Here is a 22,832-nt window from a genome sequence, read left to right as displayed (position 1 = left end):
AAAACTGCCGGTAACGCCCCATTTTCTCCCTACTGTGAAATTAAATTAAATCAACGCGAACATAAATGCATTTAAAGTAACTTTACAGACTTAGAAAGCTGGTCAAACATTTCTTTAAAACAAAGATTTTTTTAGAAAATTCTGAAAAACTTGAGTAAGAAGAAAACACAGTGACTTCTTTATTTTAAAGAAGAATTAACAGGTTGACAAGTGCCAGTTAACCATGGGTTCTGTGCATGTTAGAAAAGGTTAGAAATTGTCCACTAACATAACAGACTAGGAAATGTCTAACCTTCATCGACCCATCTAAGAACATTCATCAATTTTGTTTTCTAAATACCGCTGGCTTTTTCTTTTACAATTGTATTCTAGTTAATGAAATGGCAGTCTTAATTGTTTATATCATGTGCGACATTCTTGCTTATTTTAAGTGTTTCGCTCAGGCCTCATCCAACGCCTGAGATCCCGGGAAAGAGAGCGCGAGAGGGAACGACGCAGCAGCAGCAGTGGAAGCCTGCGGCGCTCGGTATCTCGGGAACGAGAGCGTTCGGCCAACCAGAGAGGCCAGCTGTCCATTGATGCCCGCCCCTTCTACCCAGGTTTAGACACACTACTTTGGCGTTCTTAGCAAAATTTACTGAACATGGCTTTGCCTTGACGATACTCCCCTTTACCCTGGGGAGCAGATTCTCTGGCAAGCATAAAATTCTGATTGACCCTGGTACTAGGTTACAGGTGGCCATAGTCTTCCACTTTGACCTATCCATAGTAATTTGCCCCCTGAAGAAATCTTAGAATGCCCCAATTCTGTAAGACTTTGTGACTGCCATACTTTGATATTTGAATGTGATTTTCCATGATTTTTGTCAATAAACAATCCATCCATCCATTCATTCATTCATTCATTCATTCCAGGAGGTAACCGTGAGAATGAGGATGAGCCCCTCCCTCCACACAGACAAGCTCTTGGAGAGAGGCTCTACCCTAAAGTACAAGCACTGCAGCCTGTAAGTTACAGCCCTTTTTTTATCAGCCATGGTAGAATATATGATAAAAGAATGTATGATCATTTCAAGTAGAGTATCTCATTCTTCTCACAGCATTAGAGGAGTAACGACTCTGGTAACCACCTAGGTCCGTCTCCCTCCAACATGTCCAATAATGTTTGCAGTCCGTTAATTTGTATGAACTCACATTTTCAGTTGTGTTGCAATTGTTCTTCTCTCATTCTTCCTCTCCTCGGTAGACCCTCTTCTCTTGCAGCCTTTCCATAGACCAAGTAGTTGGAAAGTTTTTGGGCATCGTTAGGACAAATATTTTGTCTTAATGATGCTGAATGCAGTCCCAAATATTGGTTATTTACATTTGTATCCTGTGCTTGTTTGTGTCAGTCCTTGGCAGGTAAGATCACAGGCATGCTGTTGGAGATGTCCCCAGCACAGCTGCTGTTACTGCTGGCTAGTGAAGACTCCCTCAGACAACGTGTGGAGGAGGCAGTGGACATCATACTCTCTCATGGAAGGTACATCTTGAAGACTGGAATAAAATCCTGGCTCACTTCACAACAGACATTTAGGAAATTTTGCTGAATAAACTGAAAAAAGGAAGCACAAAACACGTAGAATGATGAAGAAATGTCTGTGTTTTTAGATCTCTTTATTTGTCATTGCCTGCAACAGCATTATGGAGGAACAAAAAGATATTCTACATAGAATATTTGATTTTGAAAATGACTAATATCTAAATCTAAATGGCCAGTCATGGTAAAAGTACTTTTTCATTTCTCTTAAGTTCTGTTCTCTTCTGTCATTGTTTAGCTGGAAGCATGTTCAAGAGAATCATATCCACTAACGTTGGACATAGATGATACTTCCTGTTCAAACTTTGCAAACAGCAACATATAATATTTGAAAGAAGATTCCACTACCCTAACTGGCCGAAAATATTCCATACAAGAGTTTATTCAGAAATATTTATAAATAAAAATTGAAGTGAAAAAAAAGGAAATGTAGTAAAAATGTTTTTCTTCCACAGAGAATCCACGGCCGACCCCCTGGGAGCCATCGACCTGTTTAGCTACAGCTCGGACACCAAGGCCAAGAAGGCGTTCCACAGCGAGCGTTACCCTGACGACGAAGATTCCGACGACGAGGACAACTCCCCGCTGTTCTACCAGCCTGGGAAGCGCGGCTTCTACTCGCCACGGCCGGGACGCAACACGCCGGAGAGACTGAACTGTTTTAGGAATGTCGGAAGGTTGGTTGCAGCATGTGATAATTCTTCATCTTTTCGGGTGTCTAGCTCGGCCGAAGTTCACTTACTTACATGTACAAGGATCCTTGTCTTAACCCTCTTGTTTTAGAAATGTGAAAAGGTTGGTTTCAATTTGTGACAACCCTTCATAACTTTCTCCTTGCTAAGTAGACTTTTTGGTTCCAAAGTGGTTAAAGTTGGCAATGGGGCCAGGAAGCTAGGTGAAGGTAAACGGTAATTCGTGAATTTCGTTAAGGATATCAGCTTCTGGTGTTATTCCTCCTATTTCATAATGCCTGCTGCAGCAAAAAAGTTTTAAGATTGCACAAAAGAATGTAAAGAACTTGAGTACTTTGGCAGGCTAAAAGATTAGGGTCTTAGCGTAATAAATAATTATTGCATATTACGGAAAATAAAGCGTTTCGAGCCTTGCTGGTGCTTATAGCTGTAAAGGCCTTCCGATCACCAACAAACTTGATGCTTTGATATTATCAACAACAAACCAATTGGTGGAAACCAGACCTGTCATGTAGCAGAAGTAATAATGAATCTTATTGTTTTCTTTTCCAGAATTCTGGGGCTGTGTCTGTTGCAGAATGAGTTGTGCCCCATCACACTAAACCGGCATGTCATCAAGGTCATGCTGGGTAGGAAGGTAAGCTAACACCCCTCTACTTCTCAAGTGGTAGAATCCTCTCTTCAAATTTGAATAGCTGGACTCCACCATTTGAGTAATTATAGGAGTCATTACAAATGTCCTCCAAGGAAAAGTTTTATTGCAATACTTGCATCCAGCTAGCTGCTGAGTTACTTGTTTGTAAGCTGATATGGAATTAGATAGATTGTTTTCCCTTGGTCACTCCTTATGTAAAGATCAATAATTTTCAGACTTTTTCTTTGATTTGTTTTACCGTCATAAAGACTGAAGTCAAGAAAACTGCTCCATCTTTGAACTTTCATGAGAATAAAAAAGGTATCTACTTATGACAGGGAGAAATACAACATGTAGATTTAGATTAAGATTATATGAATAGCTTAAAGAAAGAAACAAAAAATCAATTTTCCTGTTCCAGGTTGCTTGGCACGATCTAGCCTTCTTCGACCCCGTGACCTACGAGAGCATGCGGCGGCTCATCATCGATGCCCAGGCACCCGACGCAGAAGTCATCTTCTCCGCCCTTGACCTGACCTTCTGCATTGACCTCTGCCGTGAAGAGGGCGGAGGTCAGCACGAGTTGATCCCGGGAGGGGCGGACATGGCTGTGAATCCAGCCAACGTGTACGATTATGTCCGCAGATACGCGGAGTATCGTATGTACGGATGCGCCGAGAAGGCACTTCAGGTGAGGATGTTGAAGACTTCCTCGGGATGTGATACTTCCATGATCTATCTATAGTACTGCTGTCAGTCAGGGAAGACTATTGACAATTTACTGTGCATAGAAAAATCCAGTTTAGAAAAACAGTTCAAAATATCCAAAAAATAGTTTGACAGTGCAGAGAGCAGTGCAATGTTCAAGACTCTTACTTTTGAGGGTTTGTATTGACTGTATGTTGTCCGTGTCTTTGTTCTTTTTCCAGGTTTCCTGGTACTTATTTCAGCCCTAATTGCCAGTGGAACACGTAGTGTTCGTTTTAGCATAGTGTTTTTCTACTAAACATGAAGTTATCAGGAGACATTATCAGATCAGAAACTTGTCCAACACTCAACTAACGATCATCTTGTCTATTGCTCCAGGCCCTGAGAAGTGGCCTGTTCGATGTCCTGCCCAGAAATGCATTGGACGGGCTGACAGCTGAGGATTTCCGCCTCCTAGTGAACGGATGTGGCACCATCGACATTCAGACTCTTATCAGCTACACATCATTCAATGATGAAAGCGGTGAGTGAACATATACCCATGTTTGTTTTTTTCAAACTTTTCAAAGTTAGGCCATTATTAATTTATCTATAATATGGTTCTTAAGACAATTTAGCATCGCCAAGCAGACTGTGATCTTGACTGTACACAAAAATATATTATCTGAATGAAACTGAGTACAACAAGGCCCAAACCTGGTCCTTGGTCTTTGTTTTCATCGTTTTTTTTAAATTTCGAGAACTGCAAACTTTGATTTGTATGTAAAATGGTTGTTTCAGAAAAGACAATGTGTTACCTTCAGTGGTATTTGATGTTTACGTGGCTTGTATTTCAGGTGACGGTACGGAGAGGCTGACTAAGTTCAAGCGCTGGTTCTGGTCCATTGTGGAGAGGATGCCGCACCAAGAGAGGCAGGACCTGGTCAGTTCTGGCTCTTAATTTGTGTATTGATTATTAGATTGCTTTGTCCTTTGTCTCTCCCTTCATTATGACCTTATATGGTTCACACAGAATCATCTCTTCATATTATCTGATATGGCCTGTGTTTCCAGTCTCTTTCTCCACATTTCCTTATATGGCATGCACTTTCAGTCCCACTTCTGCACATGACCTTATATGGCATGCACTTTTCAGGCCCACTTCTTCACATTTCCTTATATGGTGTGTACTATCAGTTCATCCTCCCCTAATGTCCTTATATGGTCTGCTCTTACAGGTGTACTTCTGGACTGGTAGTCCGAACCTCCCTGCCAGCGAAGAAGGTTTCCAGCCCATGCCGTCGATCACGGTCCGACCCGCGGACGACCAACATCTCCCGACGGCGAACACGTGTATTTCGCGCCTGTACATCCCTCTTTACTCCAGCAAGGTCATCCTTAGGCAAAAACTCGTCTTAGCAATCAAGACCAAACAGTTCGGCTTTGTATGAAAACATTGACCAACCCAAAAAGGAAGGAAAACATTGAATCTCTTACCCAAAAAAAGAAGGAAAGACAAAAATCTTGAAACTGAAAAGTGTTGTTTTCCATGTATCTGTCACTGTTCTTCCCTTTTTTTTCATGAACATGACTTCATCACATGACAAAATCATGCCTCTCACATGATCATCACATGATCGTACCATGACTATTTGATTGTGCTCACATGCAAATGCTAGATATTTTTTACAGTTCTACCTGAGCGTATACATGTAGCATGTACATTCCGCGTGTAGGGTGTTAACTGTTGGCATATTTTGCTATGAAGTCCATATATATATAACTGTAGTCTGCTGCTTGCACTTGTTATAATATTTGAAACAATATTGTACAGATGTGACATTCGTATGGATGGATAAATAGGCATACAGACAGCTTTGTGGATTATTAGGTAACTCACGACACGACAATACAAAAAGAAAATTGGATTTTTGGATGAACCTAAGTGTTGAATTGAAATAGGGAACTGTTGACTAACTACAAATCATGATGATCACTTCATGATTATCACACGGCTGTTATATGATCACTTCATGACTATCACATGGCTGTCACATGATACTTCATGACTGTCACATGATAACTTCATGACTATCACATGACTGTCACATGATTTTCAGACGGCTTTACTGTGAGGTATGATTGATAAATGTTTACTTTATAGATACTTTTTGAGATAATAGCAAGTGTAAATTAAGGTCTTTTGCCTATGTGTACATTCCCCTTTTTGTCAATGTACAATTTGTATATGACAGGGATATGTATTTAATATTATTTTATGTTGAATCAATGGGATACCCTAACTGTATAGCAACATCAAGACGGACTATACCATGTTTGTACAGAGGGGAGGGGTGTTAGGATGTATACTAACAATGCCAAGTATGGCCAGTTGAATGGTATTGAATGCTGCAAGATCTATTGTATTGGAGGCCGTTAACAGTGCAAGTTCCTAAGGTGAGGGGACTTTTGTAAGGTATGATTCCTATGTCGTTCTGATTTTTGTTGTTGAGATTTGCAATTGTCCATACACACGAAAAGTGCTAATACAAAACTTCCAAAAGTTTTCCCCTTCGTTTGTTGTTGACTTGTTTGTTCGCTTAACTGGTTAAGTACCATAGGGTTGTGTACACTAAGTACCATAATGCAGCAGGGCTCGAAGTTCTTTTGTGGAAATAGGTGCACTGGTGCACCCAACCCAAAAAATTAGATGCACAGAATCTTCCAATAGATAATGTATCAATAAATGCATAATCAGCTGACTTTTTGCAAAACTCAGTCATAACTTGTCATCTTAGAAAATAACTCCTTGATTTCAGCGCTCCTTTAATGTTGAACAGCACTAAACAAACACTAGATTCAATGACTCAGAAAAGAAGAACAAAATCGGCAAGGCTCATAGCTATATAATTAAACCACATTTATTTCCTTCCCAGTGAGATGTAGTTTCATTCTTCACATCAATTCTTAGTATCCATGGCTAAGGTTCCATAGTTTTTTGCCCATTCATATTATGCCCTTTTTATACCACAGATTTACAACAGAAAATTGGGCTCTCTATTAGTATACATTCTTGGTCAGGTAAATATCTTTTTGTCTGATTTTCCATTCTACTCTATTTCTATGTAGTTTCTACCATACTTGATTAATATTAAATAGCAACCGTTACAGCTTAATGTCCAATTTCAACATGATTCGCATCACTATTTTAAAATCCACAAGAAACATACAATTTTTCCACCTTCGGGGTGGTTTAAACTTTGCTGACATGATGAATGAACTGATTCAGCATTCAAACACCTTGTTACTTAATTATGCAGCACATTGATCGTGGGATGAAGTCCATTTCCACAACATACATGTACATGACTTGTACAAACACAACAGGTAAACCTGTTGTTCCACAACTAATCCTTTCATATCTGATAGAATTTACACTTATAAAAACCTTCACACTTTGTAAGATCCATCTGTCTTCATACTCCAGCTATTTTTTCCACTTGGGTTATCTTTTTAAATTGCATAATTATTTATTTATAAGTTAGAACAACTAATTACAATGATGTTCCTCTGAAAATAGAACACTTCAGATCACACGTTTCGTTTGAATTGTACGAAAAATACTACTGTAACAGTACATGTATAATTAGTTATTTGGTTAAGTAGTGGATGTTCATGATTCTAAGTATTTATGCGTAAAGTCAAAGTGGAAGGACCCTGAGACATAAACAAAACTGTTAACGTCCATATGATTGCTATTCAAATCGACCATTGGAGTCTGGACATGAAAAAGCATAGTGGAGGCAAGAACTGTCAGGGGCCCTAACCTTTGACCTTCCGCATGCATACTTTAAATAAATTGAGAACATCCTTATTTCAGATAAAATCCCTTCAGTCAGTCAGTGGAAAGTCACATTTCCCCCTCCGAAGGCAAAAGTATGGTGGCCAAACTCCCCAGGCAAATACTACTGGTATTCTCCCTATAGCCAGACTGATAAAATCCCTGCAGTCCTGTTGTTGCTGCTGCAGTGCTGCTGCTGCTGCGGTGCCTACAGCTTGGCCCTGTTCTGCTGCAGGAAGGGCCGCAGGTACTTGTGATACGACTCATGTACCTGGGTGGAAACAGTCGACAATGTTATATCATGTACTCAATGCTAGACAAGATTGCAGCATTTAATCTGCAACAAGCACTACAGTTCGGTTAGCTTGAGGAATGAATCCACTCTACTTGATAAGCACTACAGTATACATATTGCATCTATGGTTTACCATCCTTCTGTTACATCTAATTGTTCTGACAATTCATGCTAGACGTGAGAACTACACTTAGTAAGAAACTAGAAAATACACACTTCTGCAGCTTAGTACAGTTAATCATTGTTGCATACTTGAAGTTTATTCTCAAGTGTGTTTTGTAACTAGAAGGTTCCCTCCAGAAAGTTTGTTAGCTTAACACAAAAAGATAAGAAACTATTCAGGGAAAGAAAATGATAATTTACATAAAAAATGAAAAAGAGCATACATGTACCTGTGACTTATTGAGTGGAGACTTCTTTGCCCATTCGTATAGGTTCTCGTACACGTTCCCGTCATAACGGCCCAGCATGGACTGCAGGATCTCATCTGTGAAGTCAAACGCGTCGACCAGAGCCACGGCGTCCGGACGGACCTTGGCAAGCAGGGAAGCCAGGTGGGAGTTTGCCTGCTGCAGTTCCTGCCCTGTCAGATAGGTGTCCTGCAGGATACAGGGAAAATACAGGTTACATACTAGTTCATGTTCACCAGCACATTCATACATACTTGACCATATCTTTGGTGATATCCACTAGGCATTGAGACTTCAAATGAGTTGAAGTAGTAAAATCTACTTGCTTTACTCGTACATATTTGCTTTTTTTTATACTTTGCACAAAACCTCAGAATTTTGCATCTTTCAAGTTAAAGCAATGTGTAACCTGAGTGCAAGCGAATTGCCACATATTGTTGCCCATCTACTGAAAGGCAGAAGTTTTTTTACTATTTTAGATTTCAGTGTATTTTCATGTTGACTGAATTCTGTCATACTATGGCTTCATACTATTTAGCTACAGATACAAATAAATGTTGGTATCCCATAGTCTCTACCAGATCAACTACGCCAGCTATTGGGAGAATATTTGCCAGAAGAGCTTGGCCACCGGAGGGTTTCATTCGTGGGCAACATGTGATCTTCACTGTGAACTGACTCTACTGGCTATTTTGCCGAATTCTACGATCCATATGCCCATAGGAAGGCCTGGTTGAGGATAGGTATCCCACTAAATAAGCAAGTTAAATGCTGACTCAGGAGAATCCTTACCTCCAGAAAGTCCCCAGAGTTCTCTATGATGCCGTGGATAGCGTACAGCTGACAGAGCGTGTTCAGAACAGCCCGGGAGGCGGCGTCAACGTCTGCCGTCCGCACCGTGTCCACAAAGTTACGCACAATGAAGAAGTGACAGTGGGCCTTTGAGAGAGAATGTCAGTCAGTCATTTTTGTATGTGGAAAAAAAACTAAATTACTGTAAACGCATTTAATTAAGTTTGCATGGTTTTTATTTCGCGCTAAGGTGAAAATGGAGTGCTCGTGATGGTTTTAAGTTTGCAGCAGCGCTGTAGTCACGTACTGCTACAGTATTGAACAAAAATGTTCAAGGTGGTTCTAACAAGTTCGTAGTGAAACGGTCACTGCAAAAACTGCATAAAACCACCGCGAACATTTCTGCATTTGAAGTGTTGCAAAATCTTTGCTATCATATCTTGTTTTGCAGTAGATGTGATAAAGGTCTCACCTGGGCACACTTGACCAGCTGTACAGAGCAGCTGTTCCAGGCGTCTTCAGGTGATTTCCCTGCCTTTGCCTGAGCTTGCAGCTGATTGGCTGCCATACCTACAAGCCTAGTATATCAATATATACATGTATCAGTTCAGTATCATATGAATTTACTAATTAGTGTAGACTATATGGGAGGTGGGGCTTACATCTATTATCTGGTGAGCCCTGGTTGGCTGGTGAGGGTCGTCATTGTTACGACAGTTGGGTTTGGAGTTTGCATTGAGCTATAAATTGGTCAGTCGAGGCCTTGGACTCAGATATGTGTACAAGATACAAGTTACACTGTCATTACAATCTCTCTGTATAGATTGTGGATCATATTGACTGTAGTGCAACACAGTTCCCTGAGTTCCCCATTATCTGTATTGTAACTAGATATCATTTTTGATGAACTTTTTCCTGTATGCAATGCACATGTAGCCTTGCCCACTTAGCAGCTCGGTGTTGGTATGCCCCCACAAGTTCCTCCAGGTCCAGAAGGTTCCTGCCGCCTTTCCCTGCAACTGCAGCTGTCTGGACCCGTGACAGGTACGCCACCGTTCCGGACAGCTTCTCGTTTGTCTTCGAGGCTCCGTAACACTTCACCAGATATCTGTAGCAGGAAAAATGAAGTGATTCATTCTTATCTACTCCAGTAGCATTCTCTACTAGTAACTTTTTTCTAAAGCTTGCTTTCATCTGAGATGCTTGAAACTTAGTATTCAGGCCTTTGAGGCTCTGTAGCACTTCAGCAGATATCTGTGGCAGGAACGATGAGATTCTAGCAATGGTATGATATCATCATCATCTAATCCAGTTGCATGCTCACTCTAATTTCATAACCTGATGAACAGCAGTGGGAGACCACATGTTCAAGATATAGCATGACCTTTACACAACTTTGGTGTGATACCTCACCTGGCAGTCTGCAGGAACATCACAGTGTTTTCCCCTTCGTATGTACAGCCAGCTGTGGCGTTGGCGAACAGCAGTGGGAGACCGCTTGCGTGCGAGTACCCGTGACCCCCACAGGCCATCCTGCATGTGTCAATTCCTGATGACATCACCTGGGTGGTGAAGGCCTTCAGCCCTGCCGACAACGCATGGATCTGGGGGATAAAAATGTACATCACTACATGTAGTGTTGGCATAACAGGTAAGGTGTTTTCCCAAGAACCTAGAGGACCAAGGGCATATAGTGGTGTCTTGTTGGTATAATGGTTAGCTGTGCTTTACAGGAATTTCCTCACTCCACCCAGGTGTAAAAATAGGTATCTGACTTTGGTTGAGGAGGTAAAAGGCGGTGGAAGGAGAGGGATGGGCTCTGCCTTCCAATGGCTGATATTGCAATGCGGCTTGCATATTTAGCCAAGCACACTATAGATCACTGCTACTCTTCTTGATAAGTGTGTTGGACATCTACTAATGAAACAAACTAGTGTGCTGGGGTATGCAAACAAAGAACCCCACAGAATTATGAGAGTATCTGAAACCAGCCTCACCTCAGGCAATTGTGAGAGGTCTCCTTGACTGATGTTTCCTGACAGTTGGAAGTACGTGTTCATCATGTAGTGGCTGGCTAGGTAGAAGGCGTAGGCAGCAGACAGCAAGGGGAACAGCTTGTACTGCTGGGTCTGGTAGTCTAGAACCTGGGGCTCAGGCTCCCTGAATAACACATGGGGATACAGGTACTGTATCAGTAAAGGTAAAGCTGTCATCTCGGTTGGGGCTGCAGAAGGGATTCTTTTTTCAGAAGGGATGTAAAATTGGGGTCTTGTGCACACAAGGGGAAGGGCTAGAAACGCCTCTCTGTAACAATATACATGTAGCCTGGAGTCCAGCCTTCTTAGCTTTAGTCTGCTACCCAAGCTCTGCTTGGCGGGGAGCGGAGCTTGGGTACCCTGCTACAGAAACAGAAATTAGCTGACCTATGTGCCACTAAGCACTACAAGGTGAACAACAACATTGACATGGTAGCCCCCATGCAGGCCCCCTTATACATTTTGTATTTCCCTTTCCCTGCAGCTGATACTAAAGGGAAGTACAAAAATGTCACTGACCCTGGTTTCATTTCTGACTGCCTCCTGACACAGCTGTAGCGCACAGCGATGGTGCAGGCTCGACACAAGGACTGCGCCGCATCCGAAACAATGTAGGATCGTACCAGCATCATGGTCCCGTACGCCAGCTTACTGTTAGCAGGCCTGACGTATGTCCCGTCCGGCAAAACCTGCAATTCAGTGAGAGAGAGAAATCTTTTAAATGTCCAATATATCATTTGTTTATCTGTTCATTAAAATGATTGCTTTTCTTCTTTTTACATTTTTTTTCAAACTTTATTCAGAGATACAGAACAGAAACATGAAAATACAGGTGTACATAAAATGATTGTTTGCAACACTCTAGATTCACTAAAAAGTCATCTAACTGATCTAGTGATAGGGGATCTTTTAAATACTCTATATTGTATTAATTTATATGTTCATTAAAATTATTGTTTGCAACAATCTAGATTCTAAAGTAATCTAACTGATACGGCCCTGAGAGCAAACCTTACACTTACTATATACAGTCAAATGATCTAACAACTCTCTGAGCATTGTGATCACATCATCATCACATAATCAGGTCAACAGCCAATCACAAGTCACCTGAGAATGCTTCATGAGCATGTTCTCCCTTGGGATTCTCACATGGTCCATCATCAGGAAGCCGTTGTCCACTTCATCAAAGCCAAACTTTGGCCCGATGTCACCGATGGTGATGCCTGGAAACAATGAAACATCTATTAGTCCTTGTTTGTTCGTTCAGACCCTTGTAGCACCTAGTGGCACATAGGACATAAAGTTTCCTTGCTGTTTCAGTAGTAGGGTATATTTCTACAGGGAGGGGTTGATTGCCTTTAACATGCTCAAGGCACCTCCTCAAACACAGGACCCTTACGTCCCTTCAAAAAACAAGTGAAGCCACAACCAAGGTGCCCTTCCTAAGATTACAAACAGGGTCTCCCAGTCACCAACTTAAATTCAAACCAGGACCTCAACTGTGATGCTGCTACTAGTTGAGCTACAGGGACATCCCTTAGAAAAACACCTGAAACATTTGAATGGCATTACCTGGCAAGGGTGTGTGGTCCTCTGTGCTTCTCAGTTGTACGATGAAGGGGTGCATGCCGTAACACTGACCCTGGGTGTACAGCTGGGCCAGTACTAAGGCATGGTTTGAGGACTTTCCCACTGCAAACAACAGTCAAGTCATGAAAAAGACATTTTCACATGGCCAGTACTTCAAGGCATGATAAGCTGACTTTTCCACTGCAAACAACAGTCAAGTATTGAAAACAACATTCTCACATGGCTTATTCTCAGTTCTTACTAGTAGGTTTCCAAAACTAAGCTCATATGTTACAAAAAAATAACTACATTATATAGGTTGGCACAATGACATCATTCATAAGTCTTGTATAGGCGTCATTCATATACACAATACAACTTGTCCTGCAAGATTCTGGGCAGTGGATGAGAATAGCCATACATTCTGCTACCCAAATACTAGTAAATACACAGACTGGCTGAGTTGACCACCCCCATGTCCTGCATTTAAAAGAATCTGACATTTGCTCAGAGATTTTGCTGTGAAACGAAGATAAAACTTACACCCGCCCGGCCACCACTTGGCAGAGCTGAGTGTCGGGCTGTGCAACACAAACTCCTCCGTCTTTGGGTCGTAGGTCGCCGTTGTCTCAAGACCACGTAGAAATGTGCCTGTTCAAGAAAAAGAATGGATATCTGAATGTCATACCATAGTTTTTAGTCATCGTCTCTTAGTTGTCTTGTTGCAGTAAGACAATTTCGAAATGATTGCTCAATTCAAAATCACCTGCTATTTATCCATTATAAGATATAGAAGGCTATCAATGGTGAACAATCCAGATTTGTAAAACTGATGGATATCAGACTACAGTCTAGTACAGGAAAGATAGCCTTTATCTGACTAGCCTCCTTGGCATTCTGGCCATATGACTTGGGTTTTTAGCATATAATGTGCCTCTTTTCAGTTCAATTGCACTCCATTTCTTGCAGGCTGCTGAGCTTGTAGAGTAGGACTGATATGTCATTAAAAAAAGCCATATTTGTAGAGCAAAATTCTAGTTACAAGGAGGCTAGCTTTTAACCAAGAATCTGTTTCAACTTTTTAATTGCCATATATGTTTTTTTGGTACATGAAAGCACACCTACCGTGTCCCATCTCCGTCTGTGCATAGGTTCCTATAATGGCATAGTTAAGGGCCTGGGACAGCCATTTCTCCTGCTGTGCCTCTGTGGCCTGGCTCAGTAAGGTGGGCAGGAACATGCCGTAGTGTACACTCAATGGCTCCAGCATCCCTAGGAACACGGCCCTGTTTATACAAAAGAAGGTAAAAAGATAAAGCAGCTTCATTCTGAATTGAGGTGAAGCATGATGCTTTTTCAAGTAGCTAGTGATAGTGCACTGCGGCTTTGCTATGGCTTGCATTTTTCCACGGAATATGATCCAGATGGCGAAGCAGCGGGGTTATGTTACCGCTTACGCCATAGGGACATATGTATACAGAAAGAATCAAAGTAAAAGAAAGTGATCTCAACCAATTAAGCCCACTCAGGAGCTTCCAATGGTCATGACAGAGAAGACCGATGCTATGTGCAGTATATACAGGTCCACTGTGCCAGGGAAATTTCTTGAACAGGTAATTCAACTTCAACTTCAACTTATTGGGCCCCCAGATAACCCCGCAAGGGGCAAAGTAGGGGGGGAGGAGGTCCCGGGCTAAGGCGGGCAGGCCTCCAGCCTGGCGCGGAAAGACTCGGTGGGAGTCGTAACAACCGCGCCAGGCAGGGCGTTCCACTCTGGTATGGTGCGAGGGAAAAAAGAATATTTAAATGAGTCTGTTTTAGCGTTGATTGTTTGGAATTTTAGAGTGTGGCTACCCCGGGTGCGCCCCTGAGCTGGTTTCAGAAGATTGTCTGTGTTTATATTAATGTAGTTATTGACTAGTTTATAGAGAAAGGTGAGGCGGGCGTTCCTCCTCCTTTCAGAGAGAAGGGGCCACTGCAGGTCATTGAGCATTTGTGTCACGCTGCTAGTCCGCCGGTGGTCATTCAGAGTCACTCGGGCGGCCCTGCGCTGGACGGCCTCCACCGCCTGTATCCCTTTGGTGGTATACGGGTCCCAGACGATGGCACTATATTCCAAGTGGGGCCGCACCAGCGCTTTGTAACAAGTGGCCTTGACTCTTGATGGACAATGGGTCAAGTTGCGCCGAATGACCCCTAGTACCCTACCGGCTTTGCTAGTGGCGTAGTTGATATGGGTGTCCCACCGCAGATCGTCGGACAGTTGTACTCCAAGATAGGGGTGGGACTTGACACCGGTGAGGGCTTCTCCACAGAGGGAGTACTGGGTTAGAATGGGGTGCTTTTTACGGGTGATATGGAGGATGTGGCATTTAGAGGGATTGAACGACATAAGCCAACGATTTTGCCAATCTGTTAGTGCATCAGATTATACATGTTATACATGTAACAAAGATCTCATTTTTTATCAAATGTCCGGAATATATCGTATACTAGTGTGCAATAATGCTCCAAATAATGTAACCCTAGACAAATATCTAGGTGCACCAGTGCACATGCATCCAGCCCTGGATATAGAAAATAACACATTCTTGTACCGAATATAAAATCTTTCATGGTTGTACCTACCTCCTATAGGTATTAACATCTTGAATGCCAGTGATGTCCAACTCCCAACATTTGTTGAGGAAGCGGATGGTTTTCTTCAAGCCCAAGGTGTAACGCTCATCCCTGGATAGGAAGCTCAGGTGCTCATGTTGAAGCTCAGGGTCATCTAAGGCCAGCCTCTCTGGAATGGGGAATAAAATCAGTTTAGTTCAGGGCTGTCACCAGGACCTGTCCCTGTGTCCCGGGACGGAAATTTGCTTGTTGGGACAGGAAAAATGTCACACCGTCTGTTAAAAAAAAATGACTTTGTGGGGTCGTGTGGCGTAACGGCAGGGTTTTCAGCCCAGGGTTCAAAACCCCTGACGCCACCGATGTTATGCCCTTGGGAAAGGATTTCTGGATTTTAGTTATGGTCACTGTATCTATTGTTACCATCTCAAACTCACTCACTCACTATCCAATTTAATTTTCATGCATATATATTTGTTTGTGATAATTGAAGTACACTAATGACTTCTGGTACAATAGGAACGTGGGGCTGTGCACGTAACAGGGGTAAAGTCCTATGTTATGTAAGTACGTATACATGTAGTTGATTTAAATACATGATTTGTTTACCTTGCCAGTGAAGTACATCCTACTAGTAACTTCTTTGCCCTTTGCTTTGAATGTATACCAGGCCTGTACTAGACCAGATTTAAGGGCAAAAGCATCTATCTAGTCTACTAGTATGTCAGTGTCTCATTATTTATACCGGGAAACCCTAGCTATTTTTCCTACAACATCACTTTCTACCAATGGTGACATTATGCAAGGAGATATATTAAACCTCCTTGCATTTATGTAACGAGTGGCTAGACTTCAGTTACGCCCCCCTCCCCACTGTGAACATTAACATTAGATACACCAAATACAGGACAAAAGAAAGCCTTACCGAGCTCTCTTTTCCTCTCCACATTCTCCTCCCCGCCGTGCAGCAGACAGGTCAGGCTGAAAGGGTTGAAGCTCGCTCCGTCCCGCTCTTTCTGCAGGTCTGGGTTCGTTTTGGTCCTTTTTGCAGACGACATTTTTTGTGCGCGGCCTTCTTTCCAGATGATATAACGTTACAGCTAACGTTAGAAGGGAAATCTTTCTGTTTTTTATCTGATCCCGACGTCTAGATATGCTAGATCACTCACTTCTTTCCCTTCGCTGCCGTACGTATGCTTCAGCGAGCAATCCAAGTACCTTTTGGGATGTTGGACTTTGACAACTGCAAAGATCCTATCTGAAGAAATCCTCCAGGACGTTGACCCCGTTTTGAGGGTCAAAGGTCGTACGGAAGCAACGAAACGCAACAGAATCTTTTTTTTTTTGCAAACGTATAACGTTATATACTGTTCGTTGGAAATGTGAATACTAGAATATGCATATAAACAGGGAACAGTTAACGTTATACATCTAATTTTCCAACAAACATTTTCTGTCTAACGTCACACCAAAATAAAGGAATCTAACAAAGATAGTAAATTGTATAACGTTACTAATGTAAAAGTGGTTGCTGGTAAATATCTATGTCCAAGAAAAGTAAGCTGGAAAATGTCAGTCAGGTATAAATATACAAATTTGTCCCGATTTAGCGATGTCGCGACAACTGTTGGGTAACCAGGAGATGTTTGACCCAGCGCCATTGAAAACTTCCGGGTCATCTGATCGGGACTTCCTGTTTGCTGCTTACTCTACTCTTTGAATTATATGGAAATACCCAATTTGTTGGTTTTCGTCAATAAAATCACATAAATGACGTCATAATACGTCACAGCGAAATTAATCTTTACGTTCATTTAAAAAATTATTTTTTTTCACGTTTCAACAAAATCATATTTTGTAACTATGATCATAATAACCCTTATCATAAATGTAACTAGATGACAAGTATCAAACAATAGGGAATAATAGTGCAGATTTTGCTGGGGTCAGTTTTGACCCCACTGGACCATGCGTAAACTTTCTAGGATGACTTAATCAACAAAGAGCCAATCTCGGTAAAAACCTTTGAGAAGTTATAAGACATATATAACAAACAAACTTATAGAAGGAATTTTGTTTTCGACTCGAAATGTCAAAATGGCACATGTTGATATACGCCTGGGGTCAGTTTTGACCCCATACGGTGGTTTGAGGGTTAATCGTACGCGTCTGACAAACATATTTTGTACAAGTTGGATAATCAGGATATGATACGATGATTTTCTGACCTTGTCAACAATCAGTCAAGAAATCTCTAGCTAAGACAAGCCTTCCGTATTTTCCTTTCCAAGCTCTCTCTTTCCCTCACAACTTAGCATATATTACCCTCGTTGGTAAACAACACAACAGAGAAAACGTTTTCTTATTGTGGCGTTTTATTTTTAGTAAAACAGACGCCGTAGATTTAGACTACCACTACGTACACTACAGTATCGAAGACGCATGGTTCCATGGCGCCCCCAAACGGCCAGAAAATATTACTGCAGCAAAACTGCGTCCACCAGCGGCAAACATTACTTGAACCGCTAGAGGTCCTCATTGACACGTGCAAAATATTTGCTATTCACGCAAAGGTAAGCCAACTAGTAGCAACAAGAAGCAATGATGGGAAGTCTAAAGTAAATCCTTTCCTGGCAGTCTGGTTGATATACCGCGACCGCATCCGAAAATTAACTTAAACTTGGCCAATCCTCTCAGATCCTCCCAGTTTATGAATTATAGTGATGACAAATAATAATCATGCATGTCCACATGTGTTACATTCTTCCCGCACAGGTGATCACATGTACAGGTGACCTGCATGACAACAATGGCGATGCTCCAGTTACGAAGTGGTGAATCCGGGAACGTTTAGCGCGTTCAGAAAGACGCCATCCGGCCTTCAATCTGGTAAGTACCCTTTGAGATGGTTGTAAAATGATCTGCTGTCGCAATCCCCACCTACATATCTGTCTGTGACGTTAGTGATTTAGCCGTTCTCCATAATACCTCTTTCCTGCCTTCAAATCTCCAGTTCATCTCATCTCACTTAAAAATTATAACTGCATGTTCCTCGCACCCGTATAGTCTTGCTGTTCACCAATGAGTTTACAAGGGAAGATTCGATCGTGAGTTTCAATATTACTGTCGACCCTCCTACTTTCCCAGCATCTCTCTGTAATATAATCAACTTTCCTCGGTGGAGCGAAGTATTTAAAATCTGTCAGCTCAGCTTGGCTGGCGCATTTCCTAATAAGTACGTAAATGAATCGTACAAGCTTCAGCAGCTAACATCAGAAACCGTCGGAAACACACTTTTGTTATGATTCAGCAGAACAATGATAGTGAGAATGTGATTCATATTGTGAAGGGTTATTAGAGATACATCTTTTTCAGACCACCCCGACTCCCTAGGCTCTAACTTGTTGTGAATTCTTTACAGTATCATCTTGTAACATTGAGAATCGCTGATTGCCTTTAACAATTGTTGACAGTGTTTTACAGCTCCTGCAAACGATGTTCGAGGTCAACCACGAGGAACAATATCACATGGACCGAAGGGAGCCGTTGATGATGTCGACAACAAAAACAATTTATGATAGAAAATCATCGAGAGCACTAGGCACGAATATATAGAGAGCCATAATTTATTCACGAATGTTCTCAATCATAATGCGATCTGTGAGGGTTGTTTAGTGTATACGTGTTCTGCAACTGGCATTCCATATAATGGTGTGGGTATCTAGGTATTGTGTCAGTAGTTAACTAGAGTTGTAGAATAAGCTAGTTCGGAGTTGCTACTACGCATGTGCAGTGTCAAAGGTGAAGGCCCCCGCGACGGAAACAGTGCTCGCCTCCACATTGTCTCGATTTGCATAACAACGCCCAGACAGGTCTTGTTTCCGTCGCGAGGGGCCTTCACTGTCTGTCCGTTCTTTTCATGTTAAATGTATTTGCAATTAGCCTACGGACAAGAACTTGCAATATGCTTTCAATTCAAAGTTTCAATTGTGTATTTATATTGTTCTTAACAAGAGAACATCACGGTTCTGTATAGAGGTCTCTTAAGACTTGCATATTGTTGATTAAAGCAAGTACATTAAAGGAACGAGTCACCAACACCCAGGGCTCCTAGTCTTCACTGTGGTTATCACTGAATCTCAGTTACCATGACAATTGATATATTCAGGCTAATTACACTCACCTGTGTTACAGGTGTATATCAACATAATTTACCCAAATGGTATTTTTAATGTCCAGACCACGAACAAAAGATGCCTGCCCTTAAGGTAGTGTTGGGATTTCCGGGGGTGTAGGTGGGGCTGGGGTTACAAAAGGTTGTCAATAGCGACGATAGAATTTGCATTCAATATTAAACCTTGTATTGAGGGTAGGGCAAGAAGAGTCAGGGAAATTGTGGGAAAATGAACTTATAATGATTAAATTTTGTTATATTTTGACTTTATTTCACATAATTCTGACCTAATGCGACATCGTGTTACGTGACGTCTTGCGACACAGCCTGGCGTGACCAGACCGGCCTTGAGGGCACCGCGAAGGGCCCTAGTTTTTTGAGACACTAAGTTCCCAGACAGAGAACTAGTGATCTCCTAAGCCACAAGACAGCTCAGCTCAGCCGTCCAAGGCTCGCACTTGTCAACCCGAAGGGCAAACACGTCTCCCAAAAAGGGAGGCTGTCATTCCAAGGAACGACATAACCAGTAGTTGTTATGGCAAGGGCCCGGACTAGCTCTCTGTCACTTTCGTTTGCGGTCTTATCGTGAAGATAGTTTTAATAAATAACAGTATCCAACATCAGCAATCCGACGACAATAATCTCTTAACAACTCTATCAAATACGTTTTTATTATACCAGTAAGTTACAATGTTAAACTTAACACTTAACGTTATAAGATGTATTTTCCGATAGAATGTACCTACATGAATAAATTATGACAGTAGCAGTGCATGCACCGTTCATTAGACTCAGGTGTGATTAATTAGATAACCAGCCTGCTTCATTGGAATCAACACAGGCAGTTAGAATTATCGTAACATTACATTGTACAACAGTTTCGACCGCGATACATCCTAGGGGAAAGTGGAAGAAATGTGACCTCATATCTTCGTCGTATGATATTAAACTTTAATACTGACTGATGCAAGTACCACATTCCCGCCCTAACGTATACCAATATGGCATTATACAGCATTTTCTCATCAATCATTCAAATCAAGTCTTCATTTGCTTAAATGATATCTATCGATATTCCCATCTTTCCCAGTGACATATGCCACATGTTGAAAGTCCTATCATGGAATGTCGATGACGTTTATAAGATACGCAATAGAAACAGTTACTCAAGCAACTAGATAGATTTGGAAACGCAGTGGATTTATATAATTTCATCAAATATACACATTAACTCCTGTTTTGCATAATTACCATCTCACTAGTATGCCAATCATAAGATTCACTTAAGCTATATGGAAATACCAAACATAAGTGAAAAAATTCCGTCATTTACCAGTATAGTAGTATCATTATTGTAAACTATGTTCTCATCAATCATTTGCATAATTGATATTTATCGATAGTCCTCTCTTTCTCAGTGATAGATGCCAGATGTATGAAAGTGCTTTCATGGAAATGGATGGGTTTTTAGAATTTCATCAATTATGCAAATTAGCTCCTGTTTGGTATAATCAGCATATCATTATATCAATAATCAGATTCACTTTTAAAACAAGAGTTTGAAGACCTCATCTCCATGAAATATTCTGAGTATGCAAATGACCTCGACATTTGCATAATCTATGCTTGGTCTTTTAATCAATGTTCACAATGTTGACAGTCCAATTATTTACCACTTAGAAGAATTATGTCACTTGTGTATCAATTATGCAAATTATGGATCTTTTTGCATTATTGGTATCTGATAATAAGCCACCTAATAAACTACATATATTTTTGAGTTCTTTAAAGGAAAACATTGCAAATATACTTTGCTCATTAGTTATGCAAATAAAGTCCCAATTTGCATCATTTGCACTTTCTATGGTACATCTCTGCCTAAGCTACCTGCATACTAGTACTTCACATCTATATAAGGATTAACGACACATAACATGGCAATGTGGACTTAGAATTTTTTATTAATTCAGGTACAAGGTACAACACACTTGTCTCATGCAGTACTGGTGCAGAATTTTCAGGGGGTGTATACATTTGTGGGAAGGGCATACTCCTTGTAACACATAGCGCTGCTCTTACATTACCTGCTGACACCCCCACTTGGCAAGTTTATACACCTATCGACTCTAAATATGAAACTTTATTCCACAAACACTATCATATATTGCACTCAAGAGAGAAGCAAGAAAAGCACAAAGGGGGTATTAACAGTGAACGTAAGAGCGCCAAGGAAATGCTTAAATGTTACTAGCAGTGTCACTATCGACACATAACTCTCAAAGGAAACATACACATCCTTAAGTTATTTCTTCTTAAGATGCCATTGAACCGAGACATTGTAAGTAAGACGTAGCAATGTCACTTCAGAAGCTGTGAACAGAACATTGAAGATGTTACCCTAAATGAACAGTGGAGGGTAAGCGGTGCATAATTTGCATGGACAAGTCGCTCTGTTGAGACTTTTCTGTACCCCCACTGTACAGGGAAGCAAGAACCGATCACAGCAGTGATAAAGGAAGGTTTGAAGGTTACATCGTCATATAGAAGAGTTCATATATAACACAGGTCTCGGCATGGACCGTCCTCACATAAACTAGAGGGGTATATCTGTAAGGATTCAAGCGGGTGTGTCTCTTTAAGCTGCATAGAATTTTCCCTAACGCCTTCCGCAGTATACATCTGAGAAACTTTGCTTCTCCAGAAGTGAAAACCTATTATCATCGTCATTTACACACGTGTATATATTTATAGATATATTACTGTCATATGTATGTTGCGGCAAAATTTCCCCCCAACAGGTAAACCCTACCCCGGCTATTTTTCGACTGGTCATTTAAATCTTTCGAAAACATTGTCAGACTACAGTTACTTAGCTTAGAACTCAAGACTTATAGGCTATATAGAAATCAGTTCTCAGTAGTATCAGGTTAACCCATGTGACGGTCACATGATGGTCACATGATGCCCATGTGATTGGTCACATGATCATTTCCATTGGCAAGGTCAACATTCGACCTTGCATGTCGTCCGTCTTCTATATACAGAGAAAATGAGTTGAAAAACCTTCATTGAATCCACAGAAGAATGAACCAAAATTTCGACTTATTGCTAGGGTATACAATACAGAGCAGGAGAAAAACACCCCCTTTTTGTGGAGTAGGATGATCTCAAACACACTATCCAGATGAGGAGGAATCTACCATAAGCATATACAGAGAGGGGTGGAGATGCTACCATGAGGTCTATAATGTCTAAGCTCTCACCCCTCCGCATCAGAATGGACTCTCCCCACCATTCGAAATTTATACATTACAAATGTATATTGGAAGATTACACTGCATGCAACGGGGAGGTCAGCTTATTTTTTCAAGGAAGGATAACATACAATCAAAGTCTTGTTACTGCTCGTAAACAAAACAGATTTTTGCATCATATCTTTACACGCTTCCCTATGTCCACCCTGCGTACAAATTCGCCTGTTTGTAGCTTGATGAATACACATAT

At 41.3% G+C, this 22,832-nt stretch overlaps 2 protein-coding genes and 1 long non-coding RNA gene across 5 annotated transcripts in view; 2 read left to right on the top strand and 1 right to left on the bottom strand.

Moving 5' to 3' along the window:
* LOC136426119 (E3 ubiquitin-protein ligase UBR5-like) overlaps positions 1 to 6,158 on the top strand; it is a 37,488-nt gene extending 31,330 nt beyond the window's left edge. The window contains exons 42-50 of the mRNA XM_066415010.1: positions 444 to 599; positions 916 to 1,007; positions 1,392 to 1,522; positions 2,035 to 2,256; positions 2,824 to 2,908; positions 3,327 to 3,596; positions 3,992 to 4,136; positions 4,450 to 4,535; positions 4,831 to 6,158. Coding sequence (XP_066271107.1) covers positions 444 to 599; positions 916 to 1,007; positions 1,392 to 1,522; positions 2,035 to 2,256; positions 2,824 to 2,908; positions 3,327 to 3,596; positions 3,992 to 4,136; positions 4,450 to 4,535; positions 4,831 to 5,043 — 1,400 coding nt within the window. The 3' untranslated portion in view covers positions 5,044 to 6,158. The remainder of the gene's footprint in view (positions 1 to 443; positions 600 to 915; positions 1,008 to 1,391; positions 1,523 to 2,034; positions 2,257 to 2,823; positions 2,909 to 3,326; positions 3,597 to 3,991; positions 4,137 to 4,449; positions 4,536 to 4,830) is intronic.
* Positions 6,159 to 6,497: 339 nt separating this feature from the next.
* Positions 6,498 to 16,643, bottom strand: LOC136426120 (peroxisomal acyl-coenzyme A oxidase 1-like). Its single transcript, XM_066415011.1, has 14 exons — positions 16,080 to 16,643; positions 15,167 to 15,326; positions 13,664 to 13,824; positions 13,082 to 13,189; positions 12,542 to 12,661; positions 12,077 to 12,192; positions 11,486 to 11,655; positions 10,928 to 11,090; positions 10,344 to 10,534; positions 9,877 to 10,038; positions 9,403 to 9,508; positions 8,931 to 9,077; positions 8,121 to 8,327; positions 6,498 to 7,704 (listed from the first exon to the last, which is right to left on the bottom strand). The coding sequence occupies exons 1-14, from the start codon at positions 16,210 to 16,212 to the stop codon at positions 7,642 to 7,644; spliced, it is 2,007 nt and encodes a 668-aa protein (XP_066271108.1). The 5' UTR covers positions 16,213 to 16,643; the 3' UTR covers positions 6,498 to 7,641.
* Positions 8,237 to 19,254, top strand: LOC136426121 (uncharacterized). 3 transcript variants are annotated; one of them, XR_010754157.1, is made up of 7 exons: positions 8,237 to 8,351; positions 9,385 to 9,452; positions 9,867 to 9,974; positions 10,392 to 10,581; positions 11,519 to 11,665; positions 17,930 to 18,043; positions 18,628 to 19,254. It is a non-coding gene; the product is annotated as an uncharacterized lncRNA (long non-coding RNA). The 3 variants fall into 3 exon arrangements; XR_010754156.1 differs by having other exon boundaries at positions 8,253 to 8,351; positions 9,382 to 9,452; positions 10,396 to 10,581; XR_010754155.1 differs by having other exon boundaries at positions 8,253 to 8,351; positions 9,382 to 9,452.
* Positions 19,255 to 22,832: the final 3,578 nt, after the last annotated feature.

Source organism: Branchiostoma lanceolatum (genome assembly GCF_035083965.1).
Source record: "Branchiostoma lanceolatum isolate klBraLanc5 chromosome 18 unlocalized genomic scaffold, klBraLanc5.hap2 SUPER_18_unloc_1, whole genome shotgun sequence".
In the NCBI taxonomy this organism is placed as follows: domain Eukaryota; kingdom Metazoa; phylum Chordata; class Leptocardii; order Amphioxiformes; family Branchiostomatidae; genus Branchiostoma; species Branchiostoma lanceolatum.
Note: the sequence above shows the minus strand (reverse complement) of the source record. Positions and strands in the feature narration are given on the sequence as shown.

What these genes read in the sequence shown, in the direction of transcription:
- LOC136426120 (XM_066415011.1), bottom strand. Translation starts at nt 16,212, where the DNA reads ATGTCGTCTGCAAAAAGGACCAAAACGAACCCAGACCTGCAGAAAGAG. An exon ending in GATGTTAATACCTATAGGAG is followed by an intron (nt 13,825 to 15,166) that starts GTAGGTACAACC and finishes TTGTATAAACAG; the next exon opens with GGCCGTGTTCCTAGGGATGC. An exon ending in GGACCACACACCCTTGCCAG is followed by an intron (nt 12,193 to 12,541) that starts GTAATGCCATTC and finishes CATTGTTTCCAG; the next exon opens with GCATCACCATCGGTGACATC.